Source organism: Ochotona princeps, chromosome 6, assembly GCF_030435755.1.
Source record: "Ochotona princeps isolate mOchPri1 chromosome 6, mOchPri1.hap1, whole genome shotgun sequence".
Classification (NCBI taxonomy): Eukaryota; Metazoa; Chordata; class Mammalia; order Lagomorpha; family Ochotonidae; genus Ochotona; species Ochotona princeps.
The window spans coordinates 35,168,572-35,194,071 of NC_080837.1; the positions used below are offsets into that span (position 1 = coordinate 35,168,572).

A 25,500-nucleotide genomic window follows, 5' to 3' on the forward strand; every position below is an offset into this window, starting at 1 on the left:
AATCCCAGCAGGTCCTCTTCTCCTCCCTCCCCCAAAGCAAGCAGATGTACCCATCCCAGGCACTTAGTCCCCATACTCAAGAATTCTCACCCGTTTTCAGCAATGGTGTTGGCTCCGCTACCTTTTCACCTAATCTCTCACTGTGGCTCCCTTGGGTCCTGGAACTATTTCCAGCAATCAGAAAAAGGCCCCAAGATGAAAGACAATGCTGTTTGAAAGTGAGAGGTGGAAGCCAGGGTCCAGAAACTAAGAAATAGGCAGAGTCAGAGACAGCTGAAGCAGCACCACACCGTCTGCAATGAACTTGATTTATTGTTAGAGTCGGAGGCAGCTCCATTACAGCAGCTGGGAACTATAGCAGGGAAGTGTGGGGGGGGGGGGGAGCAGAGCGCAGCAGCACGGGAGGGGTGGGAGCTGGGAAGAACATAGGTGGCCTCATTTTGGTTTTCCAGTTGTTTGGCAGAGAAGGCAAGCCCAGATGACGATCAGCACCTGGGTTTCTCAGTCCAGCAGGAGTCTGGCAGGGCTGCTCACCGGCTTGCTTGGGGCAAAGTCCTCTCCTGGAGTGGTAGTTTCAGCCTATTTCCATTTTTCTCTGTAGCAGCTTGAGCTGTAGCTCAACTGTCTCTCTTTCCTTCCTCCCCTCTTCTCTTCCCCAAGTCGTCTGGTTTGGCCTCTACCTCCCAGAGCCACTGTCCAAGGACTGAGTTTGAAGAGGAGCCAGCGTTCCCATATCAGCTGCAGGATGGCATAGTGGAATGCTGGGGGTTGGGAGAGTCACACATCGCTAGGGTGTTAGATGTTGGGATGTCAAGCAGTGGCTTATTTTTAACCCATTACACACCAGGCCACAGCAGATGACCACATGCAGAGAAGCCAAGCAAGGGATGAGAAGGTATCAGGGTTGTTGGGATGAGATGGGTGAAAATTCAAAGGGATCAAGGAGCTGGGAAGAATTGAGGGATTGGGGCTGGGCTCTCCTCATCCTTTTGTACTGCCCAGTAAGCCTGGTCTAGGCACAGCCCTAGGATGTGAATGGTTTGGAACAGGGATGGAAAGAGATGCTCCTCTTTCTTCTCACCACTCTGTTGGTCTTAACAGCTTCAAGTTTTAGACTGAGACATTCAGGTACTGAAAGAAGCAACAGTATACCCCAGACCCTTGCTAGAAGCCAGATCCTAATGGGAAGAGGAAGGGGTGTAGCTCTGGGCACCTCACAGACAGTATCGTATCCTCAGGTCATATACGTTGTTTTTAGAGATCATTTCTGGGGTGCTAAATAAATAGATTGGGATAAAGATGTCCCTGGGGTGGGGGAATCTGACCGTTGCCTCATGAGGAAGGAGGCTGCTCTCTGAGACCCATCCTGTCTCTCCATCTAATATTAGCAATGGGCAGTGCTAGGAGAGGGTCACACTCCAGGGTTCTCGGGCACTAGATGACCTCCTAACCCTAGGTTTGTGTCCTCTCTCTACCCTACCCTTCTTACCTTTAGCTTTGAGACCCCTCTCAGGAATGGATGAGGGAGAGGGACAACCCCTTTCACATAGCCCAGCCTAAGCCCCACCATGATACATCCTTGTTCACTGCCCCAGCTCCCATCTCCCTCAACCCCAGAGAGAGGTCTCAGCAGCAGACATTCTCTAAAGGAGCTAGGGCGGTGAGGGAAGCAGATCCTTGGGGAATGGATAGTGGCTCTTTCAGAACTCAATCTTGCACGCTGGGAAGGACTCATCCTGCATGACCACGGTGCTGCTGCTGGCCAGGACTAGGACGTTCAGTTGCTGCTGCTGCTCATGTGTCTGCTGGTACCACTCACGGGTCACCTCCGTGTCATGAGTAGGGATCAGAGTCACCTGGAAGGAAGACAGGACATGCCTGACATGAGGCCATCGAGAAGGTAAGTGAGGTGGGAAAGGCACTGGTAGAAGTAGGGGCTGCAGCCACTGCTGCCTCCAAAAACCATGGGCAGCTGCTCACCTGGAGGTTCTCTCCCCACTGGGCCTTGCCCTCCAGCAGGGCATCCAGCACAGCCCGGCTTGGCTCACCATTGGTGGGATCGTTGCCACTGACCACATAGTAGGATGCGCGCACTCGACGGAAGAAGTCAAGGTCGACAGTCTTGCCGCTGCAGTGGTTTGGGATATAGGCAAGATCCACATACACAGGGGAGCCAGAGCCACCCTTTGAACCTAAGGCTGTGGAGATAAGCCAGGATAAATTGCAGGGGCAGAGAATGCTTTTGCCAATCTTTCCTGTCTCTCCCCCCTGTTGGAGTTTCTGACCAGCCCACAGCCAAGTCCCAGCCCACAATCCTTCTCATAATCTACTTACTCTGTCCTGCCTTGAGTCCATTGACCAGGCCCTTGGACATGGGGCTGTGTCCATCCTTTTCCTCTGCTGGAGTGACCTGGCTTGGAGTGCTGCGTGGCCGGGGCGGGACCCGGGTGCCTCGGTCTGTAGGTCCTTTGCCGGGAGTGGGTGATCGTTTTCCCCGAAGATCCGGACGCCGTGCAGGGGATGCTGGCTTGGCCTTGCTAGGGGCCCTGCGCCCAACCCGCCCCTGCACCTTTTCCTTCTCCCGTAGCCTATCTGCTCTCCCAGTCTCTGAGCTGAACCCCTCGGGGTCAGCCATGCATACATCAGGGCGGGGAGGGGATGGGCGGGGGTCTGGCTGGGGAAGAGGGGGTGGGTCATGACCAGGCCTGGGATGGTGAGCTCCACTGACCCCCCCGGCTTTGTCCACAGGTAGGAAGTCCCCATCCTCATCTGAGTCTAGGGCTGCCTCGGCTGTGATGGATGGGCACTCCTCAGTTTCTGGTGGGACATCAGAATCTGACTGGGAGGAGCCTGAGTCGCTAGCTGACGTGGGGGGCGTTTCGTCAGCCATGGGGCATGGGCCCCCAGGGGCTCCTGGCCCCCCTGCCCGGCGTCGCCCCCCTCTCCCTACCAGCCGAGCTTCCTCAATTGAGAGGTCACTGTCATCTGTGGATGGTGGCAAGGGAGGATTCAGAAAAGATGGGGAGAGCTCCCCACGGTGGGGCCAGGGCTCAGCAGCACAGCCCTGGGGCCCAGCCTCCACCTCAGGAGACATGCTGTGGGCAGGGCCCCCGGCATCTCCTCCAGGACACAGTGGTTGCTCAGCAGAGTGCAGTGTGTTGGGCCTGGAACACCGCTCAGCTCCCTCAGGCCAGGCCCCTCGTTCCCAGGAAGGACAGGCCTCAGCCTCTTCTTTCTCAGCCTTGGATATGGCAGGGCCTGGCTGCTGGGGGCTGGTTCCAGTTGGTCCATTGGCTGCTCGGTCATCAGGGGGACCCTGGGAGGGGCCTGGCTTCTTAGTGTCTGCCCCTGAGCACTCCAGGTGATAAGGCAGGGTGCTGTCATCCATGTCTCCAGGCAGGCTTAGAGCCGGGGCTGGCACTGAGGCCAGGGAAGAAGAGGGTGCTGTGCTCAGAGGAGTATGATCCCAGAGGCTGTGGGCAGCTGGTTCCAAACCTGGGGCCAGCTGCCCAGACCCCCGTTCTGCAGCGTCCAGGCCTGGAGGGAAACGCTCAGCCACACTTGAAATCACGGGGGTGGTAGCCTCAGAGGAGGAGCCTTCAGACAGGGCTGGTGAGGCGGGTCGTGGCAGGTCGGAAAGAAGAGGGGCTCCAGGAGAGCTGGGTGATGGGAGTGGGGGCAGTGAGGAGTCCAGACTGGGGGCCTTGGTCACTTCCAGGTACTCATCATGCCGGGCTCTGGTGGGAGGACCTGGAGCCAGAGCAAGGGCTCGGTCCCCAGAGAAGGCAAGGGAGCCACAGGGAGCTGAACGGGGTTCGGCTGGAGAGGGTAGCTGTGGGGGGCCTGGCTGCAATGAGGAGAAGCCAAAGGCAGAAGCAGGGAAGTCCAGGTTGGGTCGGGCAGGCCCCATCTGTGAGTTCAATGAAGGACTAGTGTGTGCCTGGGTCTCAGACCACAGGGTTGGGGATGCTGCAGGCGCAAGGTGAGGGGGGCTTGGGGACTGGGCCTCTTTCTCCGGCCGTTCCCGAGCCCCCTTTTCCAGCTCCGAGTCACTAGCACTGTCATCCCAGGGACTCCGGCCAGATTCCTTGGGAGATGGGGTCCTCCTCTCTAGGCTGCAGCTTAGAATGTTACCATTAAGAGGGGGGCTCGGACTTTTGCTCAGGGGGACAGGGGCACGAGGGGGCACTGCAGGTGGAGAGAGGCTGGGCTGCACACTTGGCCCTGGCTCGGGCTCCTGTCGGGGGGGTACGGTGGGTCCCACAAAGGCTGCATAGCTGAAGGTTGCCGTGTCTGGTTGGAGGCTCTTGGGTGAGACAGGAGATGAAAGCTCCTTCTCTGCAGGTGTGTCGCGGCCAGCAGCCTCTTCCTTGGTTGAGAGGCGTGGGGGCCAATCCCCAGCTGCTCCGAGGGGCGGCTCCCTCGTGGGACATGCAGGGCCAAGCCCGGTGAGCATCATTTGCTCATAGATGTCTGCATACTGAAAGCTCCTCTCGTCAGGATATGGAGTGGGCTCCCTCTGCTCAGGTTCAGTCTGCTCAGACTCCCTGGGAGCGTGGCTCCCGCTGGCTTCTACAGCCTTGGGGCCCTGGAGGCTGCTGTCAGGGACTTCCATGCCACCTTCTTCCCCTTCCCCTTCAGCCTTTCGGTAGTCCTTCCCCAGAGGGGAGTATGGGCCACCTTCCAATTCTGCTGCCCCCTCTTGCACTGCAGCTACCACACTGTCATACTCAGCTTTGCCCCAAGTAAAGGGTGCGGGAGAGTGTGGCTCTGGGGCAGGTGTAGGGGGAGCTGGAGCTGGGGAAAGTGGTGCCGGGGGCATGGGCCTTTCCTTGGGCACCCACGGTGGGATGTCAGCCAGCCATGAAGGCGTGGCAGGCTCGTTCCTCAGGGGTGGCACAGGCTTAGGCTCCAGGCTGGGGCTGTCTTGCCCTGGGGCCGGAGGAACTCTCTGTGCAGCCATTTCGGGTGGGGAGGTAGGAGGGGAGATGATCTCGAAGGGAGAGCGGGTCAACTTGTCTTCTTCCTCTGGTGGCAGTTCAACAGGTGATTCAGCGAGCCAGCGCTCCACCTCTAGGCCCTTCCGTGCGGAGGGCTCCTGGAGATCCTTGAAGTCTGAGGTCCAGGGGCTCCGGGGTGTGCGTCCCAGTGGGGATGCTTGCCGCTCGTCATCTGGGCCCTCATCCAGGAAGGTGTTCTCGCGTTCCTCGGGGTAGCGTGGACGAGCCCCCTGGCTGTCCAGTTCGTGAGGGAACCATACCTTCCGTTCACAGCTCAGTTCTCTCCAATAGGCATCCTGTTCCAGGCCTACATCCTGCTGGCCCCTCCAGTACCTGACCTCCTGCTCTGGAGAGGTGTCTCCCCAGGCAGGAGCAGACTCCTTCAGCTCCCTGGCTGGCTCCCCTTTGGCTGGAGTTGTTTCTTGCCACTCCTGGACCACAACATGCTCCTTCCAGTACTTTTCTTCCTGCTCTGGGGACTTGCCTTGCTGCCCTATATTCTCTTCCAACCCTAGGACTTTGGTCTTTCCTAGTGGAGCTTCTTCTTTCTGTTCCACAGCCTGGACCTTTTGCTGGGGCTTTTCCCCTGGGATCTCCTTCAGCTTCATGGTTTCTTCCTCCTGCTCCAGGCTCTCCTGCTGCCTATGAGCTTTGCCCTCTTCCAGAGCCCGGTCTTTCCATTCAGCAGCCATAGTATTCTGTTCCCAGGACCCCTCCTCCTTTCCCAAAGCCTGGCATGGTTGTTCTAAAGCATGAGCCTTTTCTTCTAAGGCCTTATCTCTCTGTTCTTGAGCCCTGACTTTCTGAGCAGGGGCTATGTCTATGTGTTCTAAGGTCTTATCCTTTGGTTCAGGGACCTTGTCCTGCAGAGTCATGTCTTCATGTTCAGTGTCCTGGGCTTTTTGTCCTAAAGCATTGTCTTTCTCTTCTGGAATCTTCTCGTGCTGTAAATCTTTGTCCCCCTGTTCCAGCACAGTGCCCTTTTGTTCTAAGGCCCTCTCTTTCTCTCCAGGGATCTCAGCTTTCAGTTCAAGGACCTTGTCTTTGTGTTCTAAGTCTTTGTCTTCCAGCCCCAAGACCTTGCCCTTATGTTCCAAGGTAGCATCCTTCTGTGTTAAGTCTCTGCTTGTTTGTTCTAAAGCTCTGTCATGCTGCTTCATGGCTTTGTCCTTTTCATCCAGTATCTTTTCTTTCTGCCAGGTGGCTGTGTCCTTGTGCTTTTCAGTGACATCCTCCTGCTGCAGAATGTCATCCTTCGGCTCAGGTCCCTTGTCCTTCTGCTCCGGGGTGCTGTCTTTCAACCTTAGAGTTTTCCCTTCCCACTCCATGACGATGTCCTCCATGGCTGGGCTTGGGAAGGACTCAAGACTCCTGGTGATGGAGCTCTCAGGTGTTATAATGTGTTCACCAGGGCTTGAGAGCACCCCAGGTGATTGCTTCTCGTCACCTGACAGTGGAGGATGAAAGGAGGAACTAGCAGGTGACTTCCTGTCAGGACTCTCATCCCTGAGGTCTGGGATGTCACTGGGAGGTGACAGTGTGGCTGTGTGAGGCTCTGGAATAGGAGAAGGAGATAAGAGATGAGAAGCATCCTCAGCCTGCATTAGAGGCCCCCTTTCATCCTTTCCAAGGCTTAGTTCCCCAAACTGGAGGGTTCCAGTTCCAAGGCTTTCTGGAGAGAGCTGCTTTGAGGAGATATCCAGAGACGTCTCCTTGCTGGGACTGTCTTCGGAGAGAGAAAGTGACTGAGTATCTTGTGGCGATGCCTCTGGCCAAAAGTCTTTGTGTAGGCGCTGCTCTGTTGGGCCAGAGGGAGACCTGGGAGTGGGCTCTTGGTTGGCAGTGTCTGGGGAGACCACACTAAGGACAGAGAGGGACTCTGCATCTTCAGGAGAGAGGCTCTGGCCAGGAAACCCGGGGACCTTGTCTTTCTGAGGTTCACTGGATTCTTGAAGTGGCGGCCTCAAATCTCCAGTGAGAGTCTTCATTCCCAGAATGGGACTTGTGGGCTCTCCTGCCTCTGTGGTCTCCAAGACTGCTGCCCTGCCCTGTTCTGGCAGCAGAGGACTGGTATGGCCTGAGTGTTCTGCTGCAGGGCTGATAGTTGCTACCTGGGCCTGGGGGCTCCTGGGAGGAGACACCTTTGCCTCCTTTCCCCCTGTGCCCTCTTCAGGCCCTGGCTTGGTTACCTCCTTTGCAGCACCTTCCTTGGCCACACCTGGCATGGGCTTCGTGTCCCCCCAGGAATCCTCGTCCTGAAAGTCTTGGGGCTCAGACTTTTCTTCCACAGGGGACTGATGAAAGGGCGTGTGGGTGGCACTGGGGGGGCCAGATGGCGGCGGAGAGGCCATCTTCACGGTGCTGTCATCAGGGCTGAGGCACCGCTCTTCCACCTCTGCCAGGGCTGGCTCCCCATGCAGGGCATGCCCGGGGGCTCCGAACATCGGGGCTCCATAATGACGGTGAAGTTTCTCTGCCATCTCTGCATGTGCCGTTCCTTCTTCCTCTTCCACGGCTCTCTCTTCAGGCAAGGCTCTCCCCATCACCTCTCCTCTCTTGTCTGACTCGCCAGTCACAGAGAACTCCTCGTAGGGTGGCGATTTGAAGCCCTTGTCTTCCTCCAATGAGGAGGTGGGTGAGATGGTCCCAGCTGATGGCACATAGTCCAAGCCCTGAGTGGCCTCAGTGCGTGAGGAGGGGATACTCGTGACCGTGTCAAGCAGCAAGGAGCTCTTGCCTGTCTCCTCCGTCTGTGGAGCTGTGAGTGAGGCCACAGATTGGTCCTCAGCCACAGACGTGGCGAAGGAAGAAAGCTTGTCACACTCAGTGATAGAAGTGGCTGAGGACACATGCTCCTCTTCAGCCAGCGGGGCAGCCACCAGGTTGGAAGGATAGGGGAGTTCAGTCTCTGGTGCTCCATAGCCCTTGCTAGAGGTAACAGGAACGACACTGTCCACAGGCTGGCCAGCTTCAAAGGAGCCGGCACCTTCAGGCCCAGGGAGATCAAAAGTACTTGGGGGGAACCTAGGTGGCGCCGGCCGCTCCTCGGGCTCATCATGGATCTCCTCATCTGAGATGGTTTGTTCGGTCTCTGAGTAGCCAGGGATTGTCTCGTCCTGGATGTAGGAGACATGTTCGGTGGCCCCTGCGGGGGTGGCCAGGCTGCTTAGGAATGATGAGGTCTCCTTCTCGGGGGCCCTGGCCTGCAGACCCGGTTCTCGGCCCTCAGGAGCTGCTTTACCTGTGGGAGTCACCTTCAAAGCTTCCTGCATGTGTTTTTGATAAAAGCCCTCAGCCTTCGTCTCCTCCTCCTCCTCTTCGTCTGAGGGGTGCGCCTCCTCCATGTCTTCTAACTCGGCCTTTTCGATCACATCCTCCTTCACCTCGGGCTCACTTTCCTCTCTGGCTTCTGGTCTGTCTGGGAGCCTCTCGGCATCTTGCTGCTTCTTTTCCTCACAGGTCTCTTTCTCTTCCTCTGTTTCAGCCCCAGAGTCTGGGCCCCTGTCCTTGCTGCCTTGCACCCCAGGGACTTCTGGAACAGCTTCCTTCTCTACCACCCGTTCCTCTGCTTCCTGCTCCGGGACACAGGGCTGTGGTCCCTCGAGAGTTGTGCTGGGGAGGCCCTCCTCTACCGACTCCAGAGGGGACAGTTTCGCTCCCAGCCCCGGGTCCCTTTGTTCAGCCAGCAAAGCCCTCTCTTCCCGCTTCAGGTCCTCAAAATCCTGTGTGAGGTCCTCTGGGGAGGATAAGGCCAGCTCCCGGTGCCCACTGACTGCAGGGAGTGGCCCAGCTCCCTTCTGGGCCGGGGGTGTCCGGGGCTCAGAAGGCAGCTCCTTCTCCCCACGGGCAGCCCGGCTCTTGTCCAGCTTGACTCTGGCAGGGGCCTTGGCTTTGAAGAGTGTCTTCCGTACCTCAGGGGTAAAGGGCTTCAGGTCTGGCTTGGAAACCTTCTTGACCTCAGGCTTGGTGTCTTTCCTCTTCTCTTCCTTCCTGCCTTCATCTTTCTTGAGCTCCTTCCTCTCCTTCTTGATCTCTTTTTTCTCCTTGTCCTTTTTCTCTTCCAGCTTAGAAATCTTTTCCTTCAGGTGCTTCTTCCCGACCTTGTCTTTGATCAGCTTCCGCTTCTCTGCCTTCAGTGCCTCACTGGACTCGGTCCTCACCCTCTCGGGCTTGGCCAGCTTCTCCGGGGGCTTCTCAGTCGACTCCTTGGTCTTCTTCTCTGTCTTGGACAACTCTTTGGCCATCTCTGAGCGAGCCTCCTTGGCTCCCTCTTCTGCCACCTCCTCCCGTTTGGCCAGCTTGCTCATGGCTGTTTTGGCAGTGGCTTTGAGGCTCTCTTTGCTGTCGGCTCGCTGTTTGATTTTGCTAGGTTTCAGGTTGGCAGGCACAGCCCCAGCAGCCAGGTCCTTCTGGGTGGCCACGGGGTAGCGCAGGAAGTCCAGGTGCCGAAGCTTCTCCAGGCCCTCCAAGATCTTATTCTGGGGAGCATTTCCTGGGAAAAGCACCCGCACAATCTTCTCCGTGGGGTTGGCTGGCAGCCAGACGACAAGAGCCGTGATGGAGGTCAGGTAGGGCACTGAAATCTCAGCCTCCTTCCCATTGGCCAACACAATGCCCGTCTTAGCTTTGCTGTTGCCTGCCCACTTCTGCATGAGGAACTGCATCTCCTTGCTGTCCTTGACGGGATTGAGGACATACATGTCCAGCCTGCCCACACCCATCTTGTGGAAGAGGGTCAGGGGCTCAATGGTGTTACTGACCACACGGTACAGAGGTTCGGCCTGGATGCCCAGGCGTTGGAGGTGCTGCAGAGTGAGGCAGGCCTCCTCGATGCTGCGCTTGGCCTTCCGGGAGGCATCCGGCAGCCGCAGCTTTTCGGGCACGTTGAAGAAGACGACACCCAGTTCGGGGGAGATGAGGTTCTTTATCCAGTCGCTGTAGCTGCTTGAGCCCTGGGACTGCTCCTCCTCCAGCTCGGCCACTTTGCGCTGTAGGAGCCCATTGATACCTGGAAGGTTGTCAGCCCCGATGTGCGTGAGCAGCACCGAGTCAATTCGGTCCAGGTGCCGCACCAGCTTCCAGAAGCAGGACTTGCGGTCAGAACCGCCGTCCACCAGGATGTTGAAGCCATTGACAGCAAAGAGAGCCGAGTCTCCGCGGCCACCAGGGAAGATATAGCAGCAAGGTTTGGAGAGTTTGAGGAAGCCCCCAGAGGTCGGGGGCTCCAGTAGGTCAAAAGGGGATGGCACATCTACAGTCTCAGAGACATACTCGGAGAACTCGGCCACGCCATCCATAGTGGGCAGCCTGGGCTCAGGGTTTAGCTGGAGGTGCAGGGTCTCTTGGGAACTGGATAGTCCCAGGTGGCTCCAGTCACCCTCCCCTAAGCAGGACACGGTGAGGAAGGCCTGGATCCCAGGGTCTCTATTGCTGAGCAATTGTGCAATCTGAAGGAATGGAGATAGAAATCTGTCAGGTCACTGGGCTTGCCAGCCAAACTCAGAGGCGATCCCTCTTCTTCATCTTTCGCCAAGGGCCCCTAACCATCACGCACTAAGGGAGATCTGACCTTCCCTGGATCCCCTCCCCATGGCTCAAGGCATGCTCCACAGCCCCTTGTCCATAGAGACTTGGGTGTGGAACTCACCTCTGGATTGTGCAGAACCCGGGCAAAGTCTTGGTAGGAGTAGGTGCCACTCTGCAGGATGAGGTCTCCCCCAGGCTCTAAGCTTTGCCCACTCAGGATCAGCAGTTTGTAAGCCGACGGGCTGCTAAGGAAATGGTGAACCTGGACAGAAGGAGGGGTCCAGATGGTCAAGGATGCAGGAAACCCAGGAAACACACTGATTATTCCCATATCCCACACTCGGTACTGTGTGGACCTGTTCTCCAGTGGTGCCCCCCTACCACGCCTCTAGGGAAGCTGGGGGCTGCTGACCTTGTAGCAGGAATATAGGCAAAAGACAGGGTGGCTTGGAGCGCTCACAGCAGGCCCTGGACGATGCCCGGCCTCCCGCCTTACCTCAGAGCTGATGCTGTCGGCACTGGGGTTCACCAGGATGACTGTTTCTAGGCTCTCGCCCTGGTGGCAGAGAGTCCTCTGGCCTGGGGGAGAGATGGAAGAATGTGAAGAGAGCAAGTAGAGGCTGAAATGAAGAGGCAATGCATGGGACAGGAAGGGATGTGACATCGGAAAATAGGTCCCAGAGCCCGGTGCGGTAGCCTAGCAGCTAAAGTCCTCACCTTGTATGTGCTAGGATCTCATATGGGCGCTGGTTCTAATCCCAGTGGCCCTGCTTCCCATCCAGTTCCCTGCTTGTGGCCTGGAAAAGCAGCCAAGGATGGCCCAAAGTTTGGGACTCTACATCCTACACGTGGAAGACCCGGGAGAGGATCCAGGCTCCTGGCTTCAGATTGGTGCAGCTCCAGTCATTGTGGCCACTTGGGGAGTGAACCATTGGACAGAAGATGTTCCTCTCTGTCCCTCCTTCTCTCTGTAAATCTGACTTTCCAATAAAAACAAAATAAATCTTAAACAAAAGCATAAATTTAAAAAAAAAATTAAAAAGGAAAGAAAATAAGATGGGGCTCAGGGGAAAAAAAAGTCAGGTTATCCTTGGACCCACCGAATAGGGTGCAGGACCCGCTCCTCCAGCACTTCCTTCTCCCTCCATTCACTGGCCCCAGCCTCTGCTGTCCGTGTCCCCTTCCCTCTGCCTGGAACTCCCTGTTGACAAGAAGCTTTTGTCTCTCTAGAGCATCGAGTTCCTGGTGCTGCCTGGGGATGGAGCGCTCAGCTGGAGAGAGGGCTCCTGGGAGATACGCCTCGCTCAGCTCTCTCCATACTAGCTGGTCTCTGCCTGGGCCTTCTGAGCTGGAAGACCATTTGAAAACCAGGAGCCTGGGGAGTTTCTGTGTAGAGTCTGCAGAGTCCACATACTCCTTTCCAATCTGCCACCCAGGTAAAGCACTCCTGTTCCAGAAGATTCCAGGACACCTGTGTTATCTAAATTCTTGGGGGTTAACAGCCCGAATGGACATAGCACTGTAACTTCTTATTGCAGCCTTTGGATCCTGGAAGGCGCAGCCTGCACTCCCAGGCATATAGTCACCACCCTGTTCTCACCCGACTCCCTGTTTCTAGCTCACTCTCTTATTATGCTCCATGCCTTGTCAATACCTTCTCCTCTCCTCCTTGCCTCTCACCCATGCACCTTTTACCATGGAGACTAGGGAGTAAGGGGTTCACCAAAAAGAAACACATAAATCAGGAAAGAGGGGTTCAGGATTTCCTCCAGTCTGTGGGAAAAGGCCAGACATTTCCCCAATCCCCTCTCCACTTCCTTCTCCAGACCTGCACAGTAAGCACTGTAGCACAAACACAGGTCACAAATGCAGGTAACACAAATGCAGCCCTTTCTTGCCGCATCCCTACCCAACAGCAGCACCTGATGGAGTTAACCTTACAGAGAAGTCAATACATGGTCCGGGCAAGGGGATGACCTGGCGGGAGCATCCTGGCCACTGGGAGGGCTCATAATCTTCACCCTAGACCCTCTCCTGTGTCCTCCTCTCTCCACCCTCTGGGGCCTTTGTCATAGAGAAGAGAGCTAAAGTGCCAGGGTCAGATAGAATACAGCACAGGCCTGCAGACAGAAACAGCTACAGGGTGAAAATGACCCCCATGGCTAGTGTCAGAAGCCTGGGCCCCAGAGGGGTTTAAGGGTTTTCCTGCATCTAACAACTTGGGAATGGAGGGAGCCTCTGAGGTCATTTCAGAGGACAACAGCCTCCTCAGAGGCAGGCAGGGTCAAGGCTTGGACAGATAGGGACATCAAGGTCCCTGGAGCAATCAGCTCTAAGTGGTTGGGATTTAGAAGGGCAGGAGCTCCCCCTTCACAAACAAGGTCACACATTTGCGTTGGGAGGTTAGAAAGGTGCACGCGGACATCATTCCATATACACCCCGATTCTCACCTAGCCCCATCTCTTTATAATCAGACTTTTCTGAGCCCAGCACCCAGCCTAGCATAGGACACTGTCCCAACCCTATATTAAGATTGGGGGTGGTTCTGACCTGCAGCTACACTGGTTTTAGGTATTCTGCATGTCTGAGAGAAAGCCCAGACTCTCTATTCTGCTCGCCTCAGTTCTCCCAATGAAGGGAACTGCCTGGTTTTTCCATTTTCAAGGAAGAGGAGTCTGGGGCGGGGGGGGGGGGGGGGGGGGGCGGGGAAGCGCTGGGCTGGGCAGGCCAAGAGAGGGCAGGTGTCTCTGCAGTGAGACAGGGTGGGGGTGGGGGGGCCGGCAGCTGCAGTTTGCCGCAGTGTGTGAGTGTGTGCGCGCGAGTGTGCGCGCTGAGCTCAGCGCCAGCTCCGCCCCCACCCCCACCCCAGCATGACAAGTCATTTTCTTGGCTGCCTCTGCATGTGGGAGGGGGGTGCGGGGGGGGGATGCCGAGAGGGAGAAGAAACTGGCTTTTCTGTTCTAGAGCCCCCATCTTGGGAAGAGAACGGAGGGGAGGCGGGGGTGGGGCTGACACTTGGGAACCTGTGGGGTTGACAGTGCTGGGAATGCCAGGCAGCTGCTGGCCAGAGAGTATTCTCCATCTCTGGAGGGACCTCAGGGGGTCGGCAAGGGGAGCTTAGAGTCCCCATCCCAAGCTGGTGGCAGTGAACGAGGTTGGGGGCTAGTGAGGGGCCAGCCCATTGCAAACCAGTTGGTCTGTGAGGGATGCACATGCCAAGTCTCAATAACCCTTTTCCACAGTGTCCCCGCAGCTTTTCTGATTTGGCAAAAACCAGTGGCTCACTCACCCCCAAGCCTCAGAGCAACACAGCAGTCTGGAAACCCACGCCCAGGGACTCTCCTTGCAAGACACTTGCCCTTAACCTCTCCCTTTTCTCTCAGCTCCTCCAGCTTCTGGTCAAAGACCTAACCTCCCAAACTCCTCTGGCACCCAGGAGGCACAGCCTGCAGCACCCCACTCTGTTCCTGCCTTGGGTTATAGTCTCCCACCCCCACCCAGCTTGGGAGATGAACTGTCACAGCTCCCCCGCCCCCACCACGACAGCCCAGCCTCCACCTGGATCCAAATCCCGGCTGGCCCCACAGCCAGCACCATTTGTCTTTTCTCCGGTTTTTCTTCCCCCAACCTCACTCCCTAGCCTGCCCACGACACTGGGCTGCTTCCAGGAGCACCACAGGAGGCATCAGCTGCCTCCCTGTTACCTCCATCCATCTCCCCAGCCCCCCTGCCCCCATTGAGCCCTTATGTCCAGGTCTTACCCTTCGGTGGTGGCGTGGGAGAGAGCCCCTCATGGAGGCGGTGGCTCCGGCCTCAGCCGGCAGCTACTGGGAAGAGTCTGCGGCACTTGGGGTGGGAGTTGGGGAGGGGGGGTTGGATGGGGAGGGCGGCGCCAGGGCGGGGAAGAGGGGTTGGTCGGTGACGAGGCACTGGAGACTTAACTGTTTCTGTGCCTTTGCAGCATCAGTACTCAGAGCTTGGCGTGGCTGCGGGACTAGGGGAAGCGGGTTGCCAGGTTGTCTAGCAATGCAAGGACAGTCAGGGCTGTCACCTGTGGCCCATTCAACTCTTCTCCCATTAGTTAAGAAAGAGTTAGTAAAGAAACTTAGTTAAGAAAGATTCTCAGCTAGAAGACCAAAACCCAGAACTTGCTTGGGCCCAGAGCCGGGAGGCATGCCCTCCCCGTTCTTAGAAACCATCTGCTGCCTATACTCTCAGATGGATCCAGGGGGTGACCTTCAGTCCCTGAAGGAGCCAGAGACAAAGAGACTGGAGGGCCCAGTGAGAGCAAAGCTAGTGGGCTGGGCAGATGTCAGCAAGTTCTTGCCCCTTTCAGTTCAGAACCAAGGTTACAGAAAGCAGGGAAAGGAAGAAAAAGAGTCTGAGTCTAGGGCCGGAGAGGAGTTTGAAATTTTGGAGAAGATGCCTAGTCCCCAGTGCCTCTGGGGTGGGGCACAGGGACCCAGGGAGCTGCCTGCTAGCTCATGCCAGGGCAGTACAGCACAGTAACCACAGCGCAGCACACATCCCTGGGATTCTTGAGTCATTGGGTAGGAAGAGGCAGGCCCTGGAGGGGCACGGAGCTTTCTGGCTTTCAGTGAAGGAGTTAACAAGGGTCCCAGCTCCAAGCAAGGTTTCCTCACTGTAGACCAATTATTAACTATAACATCAGACAGGCTTTTGGAGTTTAAAAGTCCTATCACTGATGCTGCACGGTGTTGGATCCCTATTCTCTCCTTGTCTCTACCTCTCTGTACGCCTTCACTGCTCTGTTGTATGTTATCCTGATGCTTTTACAGTTGACCTGGCTGCCCTTACTCTCTCCTTCTGTCTCAGATTTAGTCAAGTGCTCTCCAGTTCAAAGGAGGATCTGGAGAGCTCTAACACTCACTTCCACCCAGGGATGCTCCCGCTCTCACTCTCACACCCTGGCTTCCTCTCATCAGCCCTCCCTGGGTGAGACCAGTTCCCAAGGCCTTTCACACAGCCACATCCACATCCACAGACTCACACACCAGCACCTGCCCCACCCTTGCCCCAGGCTGCCAAGATCAGCCTCTGAAGGTCAGAGAAGCCAAAACAGTCTCTGCTCTCAGCATCCCTCATTCCCCCTTAACTGCAGCCAGAGGAGGAGCTGAGTCACCAGTACTCATGTGGAGAGGGTGCAGAGGGGGGAGGAATGTTTGCTCAGATCCGGGGATGCAAAGCAGCAACAAGGCAGTCGCCCCATTTGGATAGAAGCGGCCATCTGCAGAAATACACCATGCAAACCAGGCCAAGTTCAGAGTGTGACAAACGGAAAATACCTTCCTTTGCAACTTCATAGCCCTTATTGCCTCCCATCTCAAGTTTGCTTTCCCTTCTCTGCTTTCTAGGGCTCTCTGGAGTGTATAAAGCAGAGAAACCTGGGTAGACTTTTGGCTTGAGAACAAGTCAAATCACATTTCCTAGCCTTGTACAAAGCCCACTCTTGTGGTCAGCTGCCATCCCCAAGCGCCACACCCTGGGGGCATGATTCCAGCTCACCCTGGAGTTTTCCTTCAGCCCTCAGCCTCCGCATAGCCACCCGCCAAGCACAAGCTTGTTGCCATGTTCCTAGGCTCTACTGCAATGGAATGATGAGATACCAGAGAAAGAGAGAGGCTTGAGCTCAGGCACAAAGTGAGCTCAGAAGTCCTGAGCCTGAGACATAATCGTGCTGCTGCCAATTGTGCTGCTCTCTAAGCCACTGAACCCCTCTGAGTCCTTGCTTTCCAGATGGTAGAGTAACGCTCACATTCATCTCAACCTCCAGTGCTGAAGATGGGACAGCATAAAAAAGATATAAAAGTGGTGCTTCATCCCTACCATCCTAAGTCTGCACTGTACCAATGCCACTGGAAAGTTCACCCTTTGATGGAAGATTTCTAATAGGTCATCTGGGCCATCAGGGAACCCCTACATCAGAATCACAGACCCCTGAATACCCTTAGCTCTCAGGTAAACCGTGAACTAGAGGTGCCTGCTGGATGTGACGTAAAGTCCTATCCATGTTCCTACTTTCCGATTTCAGACAACAATGTAGATCCCAATTGCCCAGGCAATGAACTGCTGCATTGTTACTTCACAACGCCCTTGGGCCTGGAAGATCAGAGCAGTCATTTCCTGAGCACATCAGTGGTAAGTCAGAGCCAGAAGGCCTCAAATTAGTTCCTCTGCCTGCATTTTTGAGTCTTAGAATATCAGTTATGAATTATGAAGTCCCTCTCCAGCCTAACAGATTTCAGAATATTACTGAGAGTTGGTTTTCCACTAACCCTAATGGCGTCTGGGTTTGAGCTAGAATGTTCAGACACTCCACAGTTTTTTGCAGAGGTTTCAGAGGAAGCCCACCCCCCACCTTCAAGTTACCAAGGGAGATAACCTGGTGCAAAAGCCACCTGTGAACATTTTTACCACATTTGACCACTAGAAGGAGCTGGGCCACCTCTTTAGAGTGTTGGGTCCCTTCTTTTCCATGTGTGGGTAGGTGAATGTGGAGATGGCAGTCACCAAGAATAGTTGGTGCTTTTTCTGTCTTTGTAGGATACATTTCTGACTTCTTCCTTGGCATTTTGGCTGCAAGACTTTGGGACTGGTGGTAGGGATAGTGGCTTAGCCTGGAGTGGACAGAAAGGGTTGTGTCATAAGGCACTGACTGGCACATCTCCCTGAGCGCCTGCCAGTTGCCTGGCTCCCTCTGCCTCTTCGTCGCTAACAAGAGGCTAAAGGGACAGTGTCTGCAGCTGCTCCAGGGCTGGCTGTTGTTTGTGGGGACAGCTGAAAGAGGAGCCAGCAGGGGTGTGGCTGCGGCTGTCTTGAGCTGTGTGGGTTTTTCCAGGAAATTCTCCACTATTCTTCAGGGACTCACAGGCTACCATGAAAACATCTAAACCTACAGAACCAGGGTGTAGGAAAGGAAGCCTTTCTCTCATGCCAAGGGTCCCAAGGCCTCATGAGGACAGTACAGTCGAACTCAGTAACCAAGATGCTCTAGCTGGGACTTATCGGCCAGTGTTTGTTGCTTAGAAGTACCTGAAAATCAGTATGCATCTCCCAAGGATCCCTTCAACTGTTTAATCCCAACAAGAATTAAGAATTTCTTTACATCGTTCTCAAAAACTGCCTAACTCTCAAGTTTCTTTGGTCTAAGTGACAAGGTGAGAGAATTCAGTGTGAGTTATCAATGTCGACAGAAAACCTTCAAATTTCAACAGCATCATCTTATTCAGCCTCGCACCAAAGCTGCTAGGTATACTAAGTGCTCAAATGGTAGTTTTCAATCATGAGGGACAGTGAAGCAAGCCATGGCATGAGTCCTCAGCAGGAAGAGATAAGTTTTACAGGAAGCCAGACACCCTAGGAAGATGCTAGCCTCAATATTTAAAAATGCTACATATATTCCTAGGACCCTAGAGCTTTAGTTCTACCAACCTTGCTTCCCTCAACATTCCAGAAGCGTCAGGAAATGATCACAGATCTGACAGCTAGGGGAGAAGCAGGTAGAGGAGAAGTGACTATCTACTGGATAACTGAATGATTCTTTCAAGAGATGAAGTCGTTCTGTGGCAGTTGCTGTCAAGTTGGATGCATTTGCTATTCCACAAGACTGTATGGATTGGTATGTCAACATTTACCAATGACCAAATGCCTGAAATTGTTACTAGGGAAAGTGGGGCTTTCTACATCGCTCCATAGACATCTGTCACACAATGAGAATCCCTAAAAAATCTGATTTCCCCAAATCTCTACCCCACTTAACCCACCCAGCAGAATGGGAAATTACTTGCTGCGCAAACTCTGACCTCTGAAACTCTGACTGTAACTCCAAGAGGGTGGCTGTTATGGCACGCTGGGGGGAGGAGTGGAGGGAGTTCCAGGCTCCTGGATTTAGCCTGGGCCAGACCTGGCTGTTGCATCCATTTGGAGAGTGAACCAGTAGAGGCAATCTCTCTTTCTTCCCCTCCTTCCCTGTCACTCTGCCTTCTCAAAAAAAAAATAATAATAATAATAATAATAATAATAATAACAAATAAATAAATCTAAAAACAACAACAACAAAAAACCACCTTTGGCCCCCTGTGGTAGCCTAGTGGCTAAGGTCCTCATCTTGCATGTGCTGAGATCCCATAGGGACATTGGTTTGTATCCCAGCTGCTCCACTTCCCTTCTAGCTCCCTGCTTGTGGCCTGTAGAGGATGGCCCAAAGCCTTGGGACCCTGCACCTACGTGGGAAACCTGGAAGAAGCTTCTGGCTTCAGATTGGCTCAACTCTAGCCATTGCAGCCACTTGGGGAGTGAACCAGTAGATGAAAGATCTTTCTGTTTCTCCTTCTCTCTGTAAATCTGACTTTCCAATAAAAATAAATAACTCTTTAAAAAAAAAAAACAACCTTTCCTGGAGACCCTCCATCTGGATTTGATGATGCTCGTCAGCCTTTGGCATCAGATTTTGCTCAGTTCTGGAGATCTGCTAACTAAGCCCATGGAGGACCCAGAACCCTGACACCTGGGAAGTAGGCTGTACAGCCTGAGGGAAAATGCCGAACACAAGTCTGGAAAAGGGGACTCTGTAAAGGGCAGTGAGGAGGCTGAGAAAGATCGGAAAAAGAACTCAAAGACTGCAGATTTCTGCATGGGGGAATGATCAGAGCAGTAGCTCATTTCACTAGTGTGTGGCGACGGCTGTCCACAGACCATACTCGGCAGACTAAAATCATGTCCTTCCCACTCCCTCTCCATCTTACCACCTGTCTGCCAAGTGTCCTCCAGAACCCTGAAATGGCATAGCAGTGGACTCCCTGCTAATGGATGCTGCCCTTGGGAGTGTCTCTTTTTTTCCCCACCCAAACACCCCACAAGGCCAGGTCTGAGGGCAAGGCTGAACCTCTGTTCTTCTGTGACCGGCTCTCCCCAAAAAGAACTGACACAAAATGACACTTGTCCTAACCTTTGACCTCTGAGGAGAAGTGAGCTAGGTGCCGGGTAATGAAGAGTCTCAACTGCTGGTTCAAGTCAAAGGATGACAAGTCAATGTTCCAGGAGAGAATCCCTGTGGGAGAAAAGAAACAAAGAGGGTGCTGCATCAGGTCGGGGTGGTCATGATGGCCATGGCAGCACCTACCTGCAGCTCTAAAAAGGTGGCCAGCACCTGGAAATGGCTTTCAACCTGTACCTTTCCAGAGCAGGTGCATGCCAGAAAAGGGCAGAGAAGGCACTAAACTCTGTCACAAACGAGTCTACAGGTGGGAATTTTCTTTGCCAGGTTGCCCAGGCTGTGATAAATGGTGCCACCCAAAAGCCTATTCCCAAATACTGGGAGCTTACAGGTAAGTAGGATTCCAGATTCTCGCATGCCCATCTGCATCCCACCCCCATTTGCCTCCACCCCTCAGCGCCTGGCTTCCACCTCAGGAGGCTCCGCAGCACTGCGCCACAGGCACAGCAAGTGCGGAGGGAGGAGAGTACTGAGGCGCTGGTAGCAGCGAAGGTCACTGTCTAGGGCCGGCCACCGACAAGTCAAAAGATTTGAGATTTGTGCGCAGCGGCAGTTCAGCAAGCACCCTAGGCGGGTTCGGGAACTCTGAAGCAAAGACGCAGGAAGGTAGGGATCCAAATTCTGCAGGAACTGGGGAGGACTCTCACGATCTCTGGCCCAAAACTACAGGAGAGGGGTGTGAAGGGGGCCGGGGGAGGGGGTGTCCAGAGGCCCGGCCCAGAGCTTCCCCCAGCTCATTTCGACTGCGGAATACCGCGGGTATGCAAGAAGCATGGGGAAGAGAGATTGTTAACAGCTCCAGAGGCTAGGGACACAGGACAAGGAAGATGCAGGTGACGGGGGCTCGGAGTCCAGGTAGTTCACAACTAGGGATGGAGGATGATGCAGACTGCACGCTGGGAGGTGAATGCAGATGGCGGAGAAGCCCCCGGGGTGGAAGTCCCAAAGCTCACAGACCGGACCGCGGCTCACCTTGTTCAAGGTGGGCCCGCACGGCCCTCAGCTGACTCTCAGTACCGATATCGCCGATCACGATGAGCAAAGAATGTTTTCGCAGGTCCCAGCGTGCCACCGCTGCCGCTGGAGTTCTGGTCTCGCACAGTGGCCCGGCGGGGTTCTGAGCCAGCGGTGAGCCGGGGCTTCGGAGCCCCAGCCCGGGCGTTGTCTCCATGGTAACGCCGCCAGGCCGCGCGGGCCGGGCCTCGGTCTCCATGGAAACGTCCGCGGAGTGCTAGGCCGGCAGCGTCCGCCGCGAGCGACAGTGCGCGCGGTTCTTAAAGGCCGGCGGCAGGAGCCGCTCATTGGCTGCGGCCCGTCAGGGGGCGGGGCGTCGGCGCCGCAGGGGCCGGGCTGAGGGCCGGGCCGCGCGAGCTCTGCGGCGTGACTCCGCCAGTGGGTGGTGGCTGCTCCCTCTCAGCCCCCTCGTTTTCCTGAAAGGGATGCCGCTCCGGCATAAACGAGGATGAGGGCTCACTGGAGGGGCTAAAAGCGCCGAAAAGAAGCTTCTAGTTAAGACGGGTACCTAATAGTACTGACTGACGATTCCGCAGCCTCGCCCGACCTGAGGGGAGCCATCTTGTCCCTGTCAGCCTCAGAGTTGTTGTGGCGCCTCCTGTATCTGTAGTAGGCTCGTGGTCTGGCACTTTTTTTTTGTGTGTGTGTGTGTGTGACTCTGCCTGCCCGAGTGCTGTTCTGCGTCCTCGGTCTCCCTGTCCTTGCCCCAGGCTCTGGTAGTGCCCAGGAAAGGCGGCGCAGTCCTGGAGGGGACAGAATGACCTTCCGGCCTTGAGTCCCTGGTGAGTTGTTATTCCAAAGATAGTGGTTGGCTCGTCTCCATCTCTGCTGAGTTCGGTGAGCTCACACTGCAGCGTGGGGGGATTGGAGGCAAATCCCGGCAGGACCGTTCCTACCTACTACAAGCGATATGACATGGTGAAAGAGATTACCTCAGGAGAGTGTAGGGAAAATCCTCACAACTCAAGGGGGCAACGTTTGAACCGAAAAAGAGATTGACAGTACCACTGAAGAGCCCAGGAGTGGGGAGGACTGAAGAGAGCTGGCACGATTTTGTGCTTGAGGGATATTTCTGTGAAAATGATACTGTAAAGTATCAATTCCCCATTGTCTACTCTGGAATATACCGTCTTCCAGGGTCCTGAATCATTCTGCCCAAGTATGCATTAGATAGACGGTTTCTCTTTCACCCTAGAACTGGAGCAGCATTTGTTTTTTGTTTTCTGTTTTGGAAATGGTACAGGGTAGAAGAGGCCACCACAGCTGATTCAGCAATCGGCTCTGTCTGCACCTCGAGGACCTCACACAGCCATCCCAGTCCCTATCCTGTTAGAGCAAAACAGCCAGTCCATTCTGTAACTGATCTCAGCCTGGCTCTGGAAACCTTTTGTTTGTTTGTTTGTTTGTTTTTTGGTAGCAAAAATGAAGAGATAGGAGTACTGGCAGACATCAAAGGGTGGGGGCGCCTCACCCCATATGACAAAAGTCAGTGTGCCACTGCATTTTCCTTCCAGCCCTCTTCCCCCAGTTTGCAGATTTGAATCGTTCAGGCCTCCGCTTTTGCAAGCAGAACAGAGTGCCATGAAGAGACAGAGAGCCAGAAAAGGTTGTGGAGAGAGAGGTAGGGGACAGTTTCCATAGCAACCACAGAGATGAAGCCTTTAGCACACACAGGGTCTCAATCTAAGGGGTCAGTAGTAGTTAACCATGGGCAGTGCTTTCATCAGGTCCAACAAAAAGGTTAGATAGTAGCTCTGAATGATGTAGAAAAGAATCATGCTGTTCAGTTGCAAGGGGCAAAAATGCAGGTTTATGATTTTGGGCTTGCTGGAACTGGGTTTTATTAATTACAGCTGAAAATACAGACTGTGATAGTACTCAAACTGCATATGTGTGCTAGATGGCTATTCAAACAGCTTTTTTTTCCAGAGTAGACAATTTTACAAGAAAGATGGGCTATGGACATCTCTTAAATCATTCTATCAGAAAATACGAAGTATTAATTTGTACAGTACACTATGTAAAATGTTCTGTAACAAAAAATTGTGGAAGTTGGCATTTGCTGCAAGATTTTACTACTGAAGATGAGACATCAGCGCACATTTGTATGAGACATAGAAAGCTGAGTAACGAAAGACTACATATGTGCATTGAAAATTATAGTGTAATAGGTTTTTACCTATTTCGTATTTAGGAATAGTGTGCGGTGGTTGAAGCCCAAAAGAAAAGATTGCTATTCAAAAACGTATCCTGAGAGATTACTGGGGACCTGTGACAGGCATGAATGGGAGGTAGGTATAGTAGTTTGTGGTGATAGTGCAGCCCACTGTAGCTCCATTTAACTGTTGACCCCTTGGGTAGACTGGGTGTGTCTTTTAGCAGTTCTTCATTGCTCAATGTTCTTGTTAAGCAGTGTTCTTGTCAAGCTGTTTGTGATGAAGGACCTTGAATTGTGGATCTAACTCTGACCACTCCAAGAGGAGCTTAGTAGAAGTGAGAGAGGAAGACATTGCTACTGTAGATGCTTTTCTGGAGTGTGCACTGAGATAGGCGTCCGGTGGAAGGCACAAAAGTATAATACCTTTTACGTGGTTTGAAGAGTGTGATGGCCTAGGCCATGTTTGTAGATCAGGGACATATCAGTCTCCAAACCTTTGTCATTTTGTAATGCACAGTGATAAATTCCCAAAAGGCGAATTAAGCACAATCTTAACAAAATGAGAAGTATATCTCTAATTTTTTTTTTCTGGAAATAACTTCATATTTGGTATTTAAAATGAAGTTTTAAAGTGTCTTCATGATAAAAATCAGAACTTGATTGTAATGGACTATACCAATTTTGAAGGAAGTAGGTATTGGTGGAGAGAAAAGGCTCTTGCAAAATTTTCTTTGTGTTTAAAGTTTCTTTAAGATTTATGCCAGCTCGGGCCCGGTGGCGTGGCCTTGCGGCTAAAAGTCCCCGCCTTGAAAGCCCCGGGATCCCTTATGGGCGCCGGTTCTAATCCCGGCAGCTCCACTTCCCATCCAGCTCCCTGCTTGTGGCCTGGGAATGCAGTTGAGGATGGCCCAAAGCATTGGGACACTGCACCCGCGTGGGAGACCTGGAAGAGGTTCCAGGTTCCCGGCATCGGATTGGCGTGCATCGGCCCGTTGCGGCTCACTTGGGGAGTGAATCATCTGTCGGAAGATCTTCCTCTCTGTCTCTCCTCCTCTGTGTATATCTGGCTGTAATAAAATGAATAAATCTTTAAAAAAAAAAGATTTATGCCAGCTCTCGTTCATAACAAAAAGGTGCTTAGAGAGGGCATTGTGAAGTAGCAGGTTAAGGTGTTTATAGGATAGGTAGCCCTATAGGTAGCCCTCAGTACAGGGCCAATTCTAATTCTGACTCTTTTGCTTTCATTTCTTTTTAAAGATTTATTTTTATCGGAAAGTCAAATATACAAAGAGAAGGAGAGACAGAGAGAAAGATCTTCTGTCTGATGATTCAATCCACAAGTGGCAGCCAATGGCCGGAGCTACACCAATCCAAAGCTAGAAGTTAGGAGCCTCTTCCAGGTCTCCTACACTGGTGCAGTGTCCCAAAGCTTTGGGCCATCTTCGACTGCTTTCCTAGGCCACAAGCAGGGAGCTGGATGGGAAGTAGGGCTCCGGGGATTAGAACCAGCACTCATATGGGATCCTGACACGTGCAAGGCGAGGACTTTAGCCACTATGCTACCTACGCTGGGATCCTGGCTTTTTGCTTTCAGACCTGCTCCCTGCTAATGCATCTGGAGACAGATGATAATGGCCCAACTACTTGTGTCCCTGCTGCTCACCTGAGAGGTCCAGGTAGAGTTACTGGCTCCCGGGTTAAACCTGCCCCAGCCTTGGCTGTTTCAAGTATTTGGGAAGTGAACCAGCCAATGGAAGATATTCTCTTTCTGCCCCCCAGTCCTTCTCTTTCTTTGTGTCACTATTTCTTCCAGCCCAGTGAATCTCCTTAGTTTTTCTGGTAGTTGAAACTCATTTGGCAGAACTCTAGCATGCTCTGCTAGATTGCATGATCTTAACAAAACTATCCAAAGGGAGCCATGTGCAGCTCAGATTTCCATCCTGTACCAAATTCTGCCCATCAGGCATTCTTTACGCAGAGAGAGGTGGATTGTATTACTGGATTGCTGTGTGAGAGGTTCATCCTTGGCTTCTGGGGAAAATACAGTGATCACAATATGTACCAGCAGCCGTTAGGTCACCTTTTTGCATGAACAGCTGGCTTATCTGTAAAGACATGGAGTAAAATCATCCTTGAAAAGACTGAGCTGGAGACAACTCTGCATGTATTACCATTGTCTGACTTGCTGTAAGTGTTTGTTGAATACTTTTCCTAATTATTATTTTCACACATTACATGAATGATTAGAGTAAAGGTGCTGGGTTTGCCTTCACTCTGAAGTAAATTGCAAAGGTGAAAACTGAAGAAGTTTTTGCATTCTTTTATTGATAAAATTAAAAGCTCCTGGTGTAATGACTCAATAGCTAAATCCTTGCTTTGAATGTGCCAGCATCCCATATAGGCACCAGTTCATGTCCTGACTGCTCCACTTGCCATCCGGCTCCCTGCTTGCCTAGGAAAAACAGTAGCAGACAGTACAAAACCTTGTGACTCTGCATCTGCATAGGAGACCCAGAATATACTCCTGGCTCCTGACTTCGGATTAGCTCAGCACTGACCACTGCAGCCATCCAGGGAGTGAACCAGTGGATGGAAGATCTTTTTCTCTGTCTCTTTTCTCCATAATCTGATCTGCCTTTTCTCATAAAAAGAAATAAATCTTTTTTTAAAAAAAAAGGTTGTATGAAAATATTAAAAGAAAGTGATTCTAATAAATAAAGAAGCATTTGTATATACTGTTTCCCTTATCCCTTTGATTATCCTGTGAGGTGGTAGGCAGTTTTTG

The 25,500-nt window shown here is 53.4% G+C and overlaps 2 protein-coding genes across 3 annotated transcripts in view; one reads left to right on the top strand and one right to left on the bottom strand.

Moving 5' to 3' along the window:
- Window positions 1–281: 281 nt before the first annotated feature.
- On the bottom strand, window positions 282–20,791 carry MAP1A (microtubule associated protein 1A). Of its 2 annotated transcripts, XM_058665955.1 has the most exons (7): window positions 20,516–20,791; window positions 19,496–19,597; window positions 11,023–11,105; window positions 10,648–10,788; window positions 2,335–10,447; window positions 1,981–2,198; window positions 282–1,856 (listed from the first exon to the last, which is right to left on the bottom strand). In XM_058665955.1, the coding sequence occupies exons 1-7, from the start codon at window positions 20,754–20,756 to the stop codon at window positions 1,701–1,703; spliced, it is 9,054 nt and encodes a 3,017-aa protein (XP_058521938.1). In that variant the 5' UTR covers window positions 20,757–20,791; the 3' UTR covers window positions 282–1,700. The 2 variants fall into 2 exon arrangements, with proteins under 2 accessions (XP_058521938.1, XP_058521939.1); XM_058665956.1 differs by lacking the exons at window positions 19,496–19,597; window positions 20,516–20,791 and adding an exon at window positions 14,289–14,657.
- Window positions 20,792–20,925: 134 nt separating this feature from the next.
- The window catches only part of TP53BP1 (tumor protein p53 binding protein 1), a 107,008-nt gene continuing 102,433 nt past the window's right edge, over window positions 20,926–25,500 (top strand). The window contains exon 1 of the mRNA XM_058665961.1: window positions 20,926–21,339. The gene's annotated coding sequence lies outside the window, so the exon portion shown is untranslated. The remainder of the gene's footprint in view (window positions 21,340–25,500) is intronic.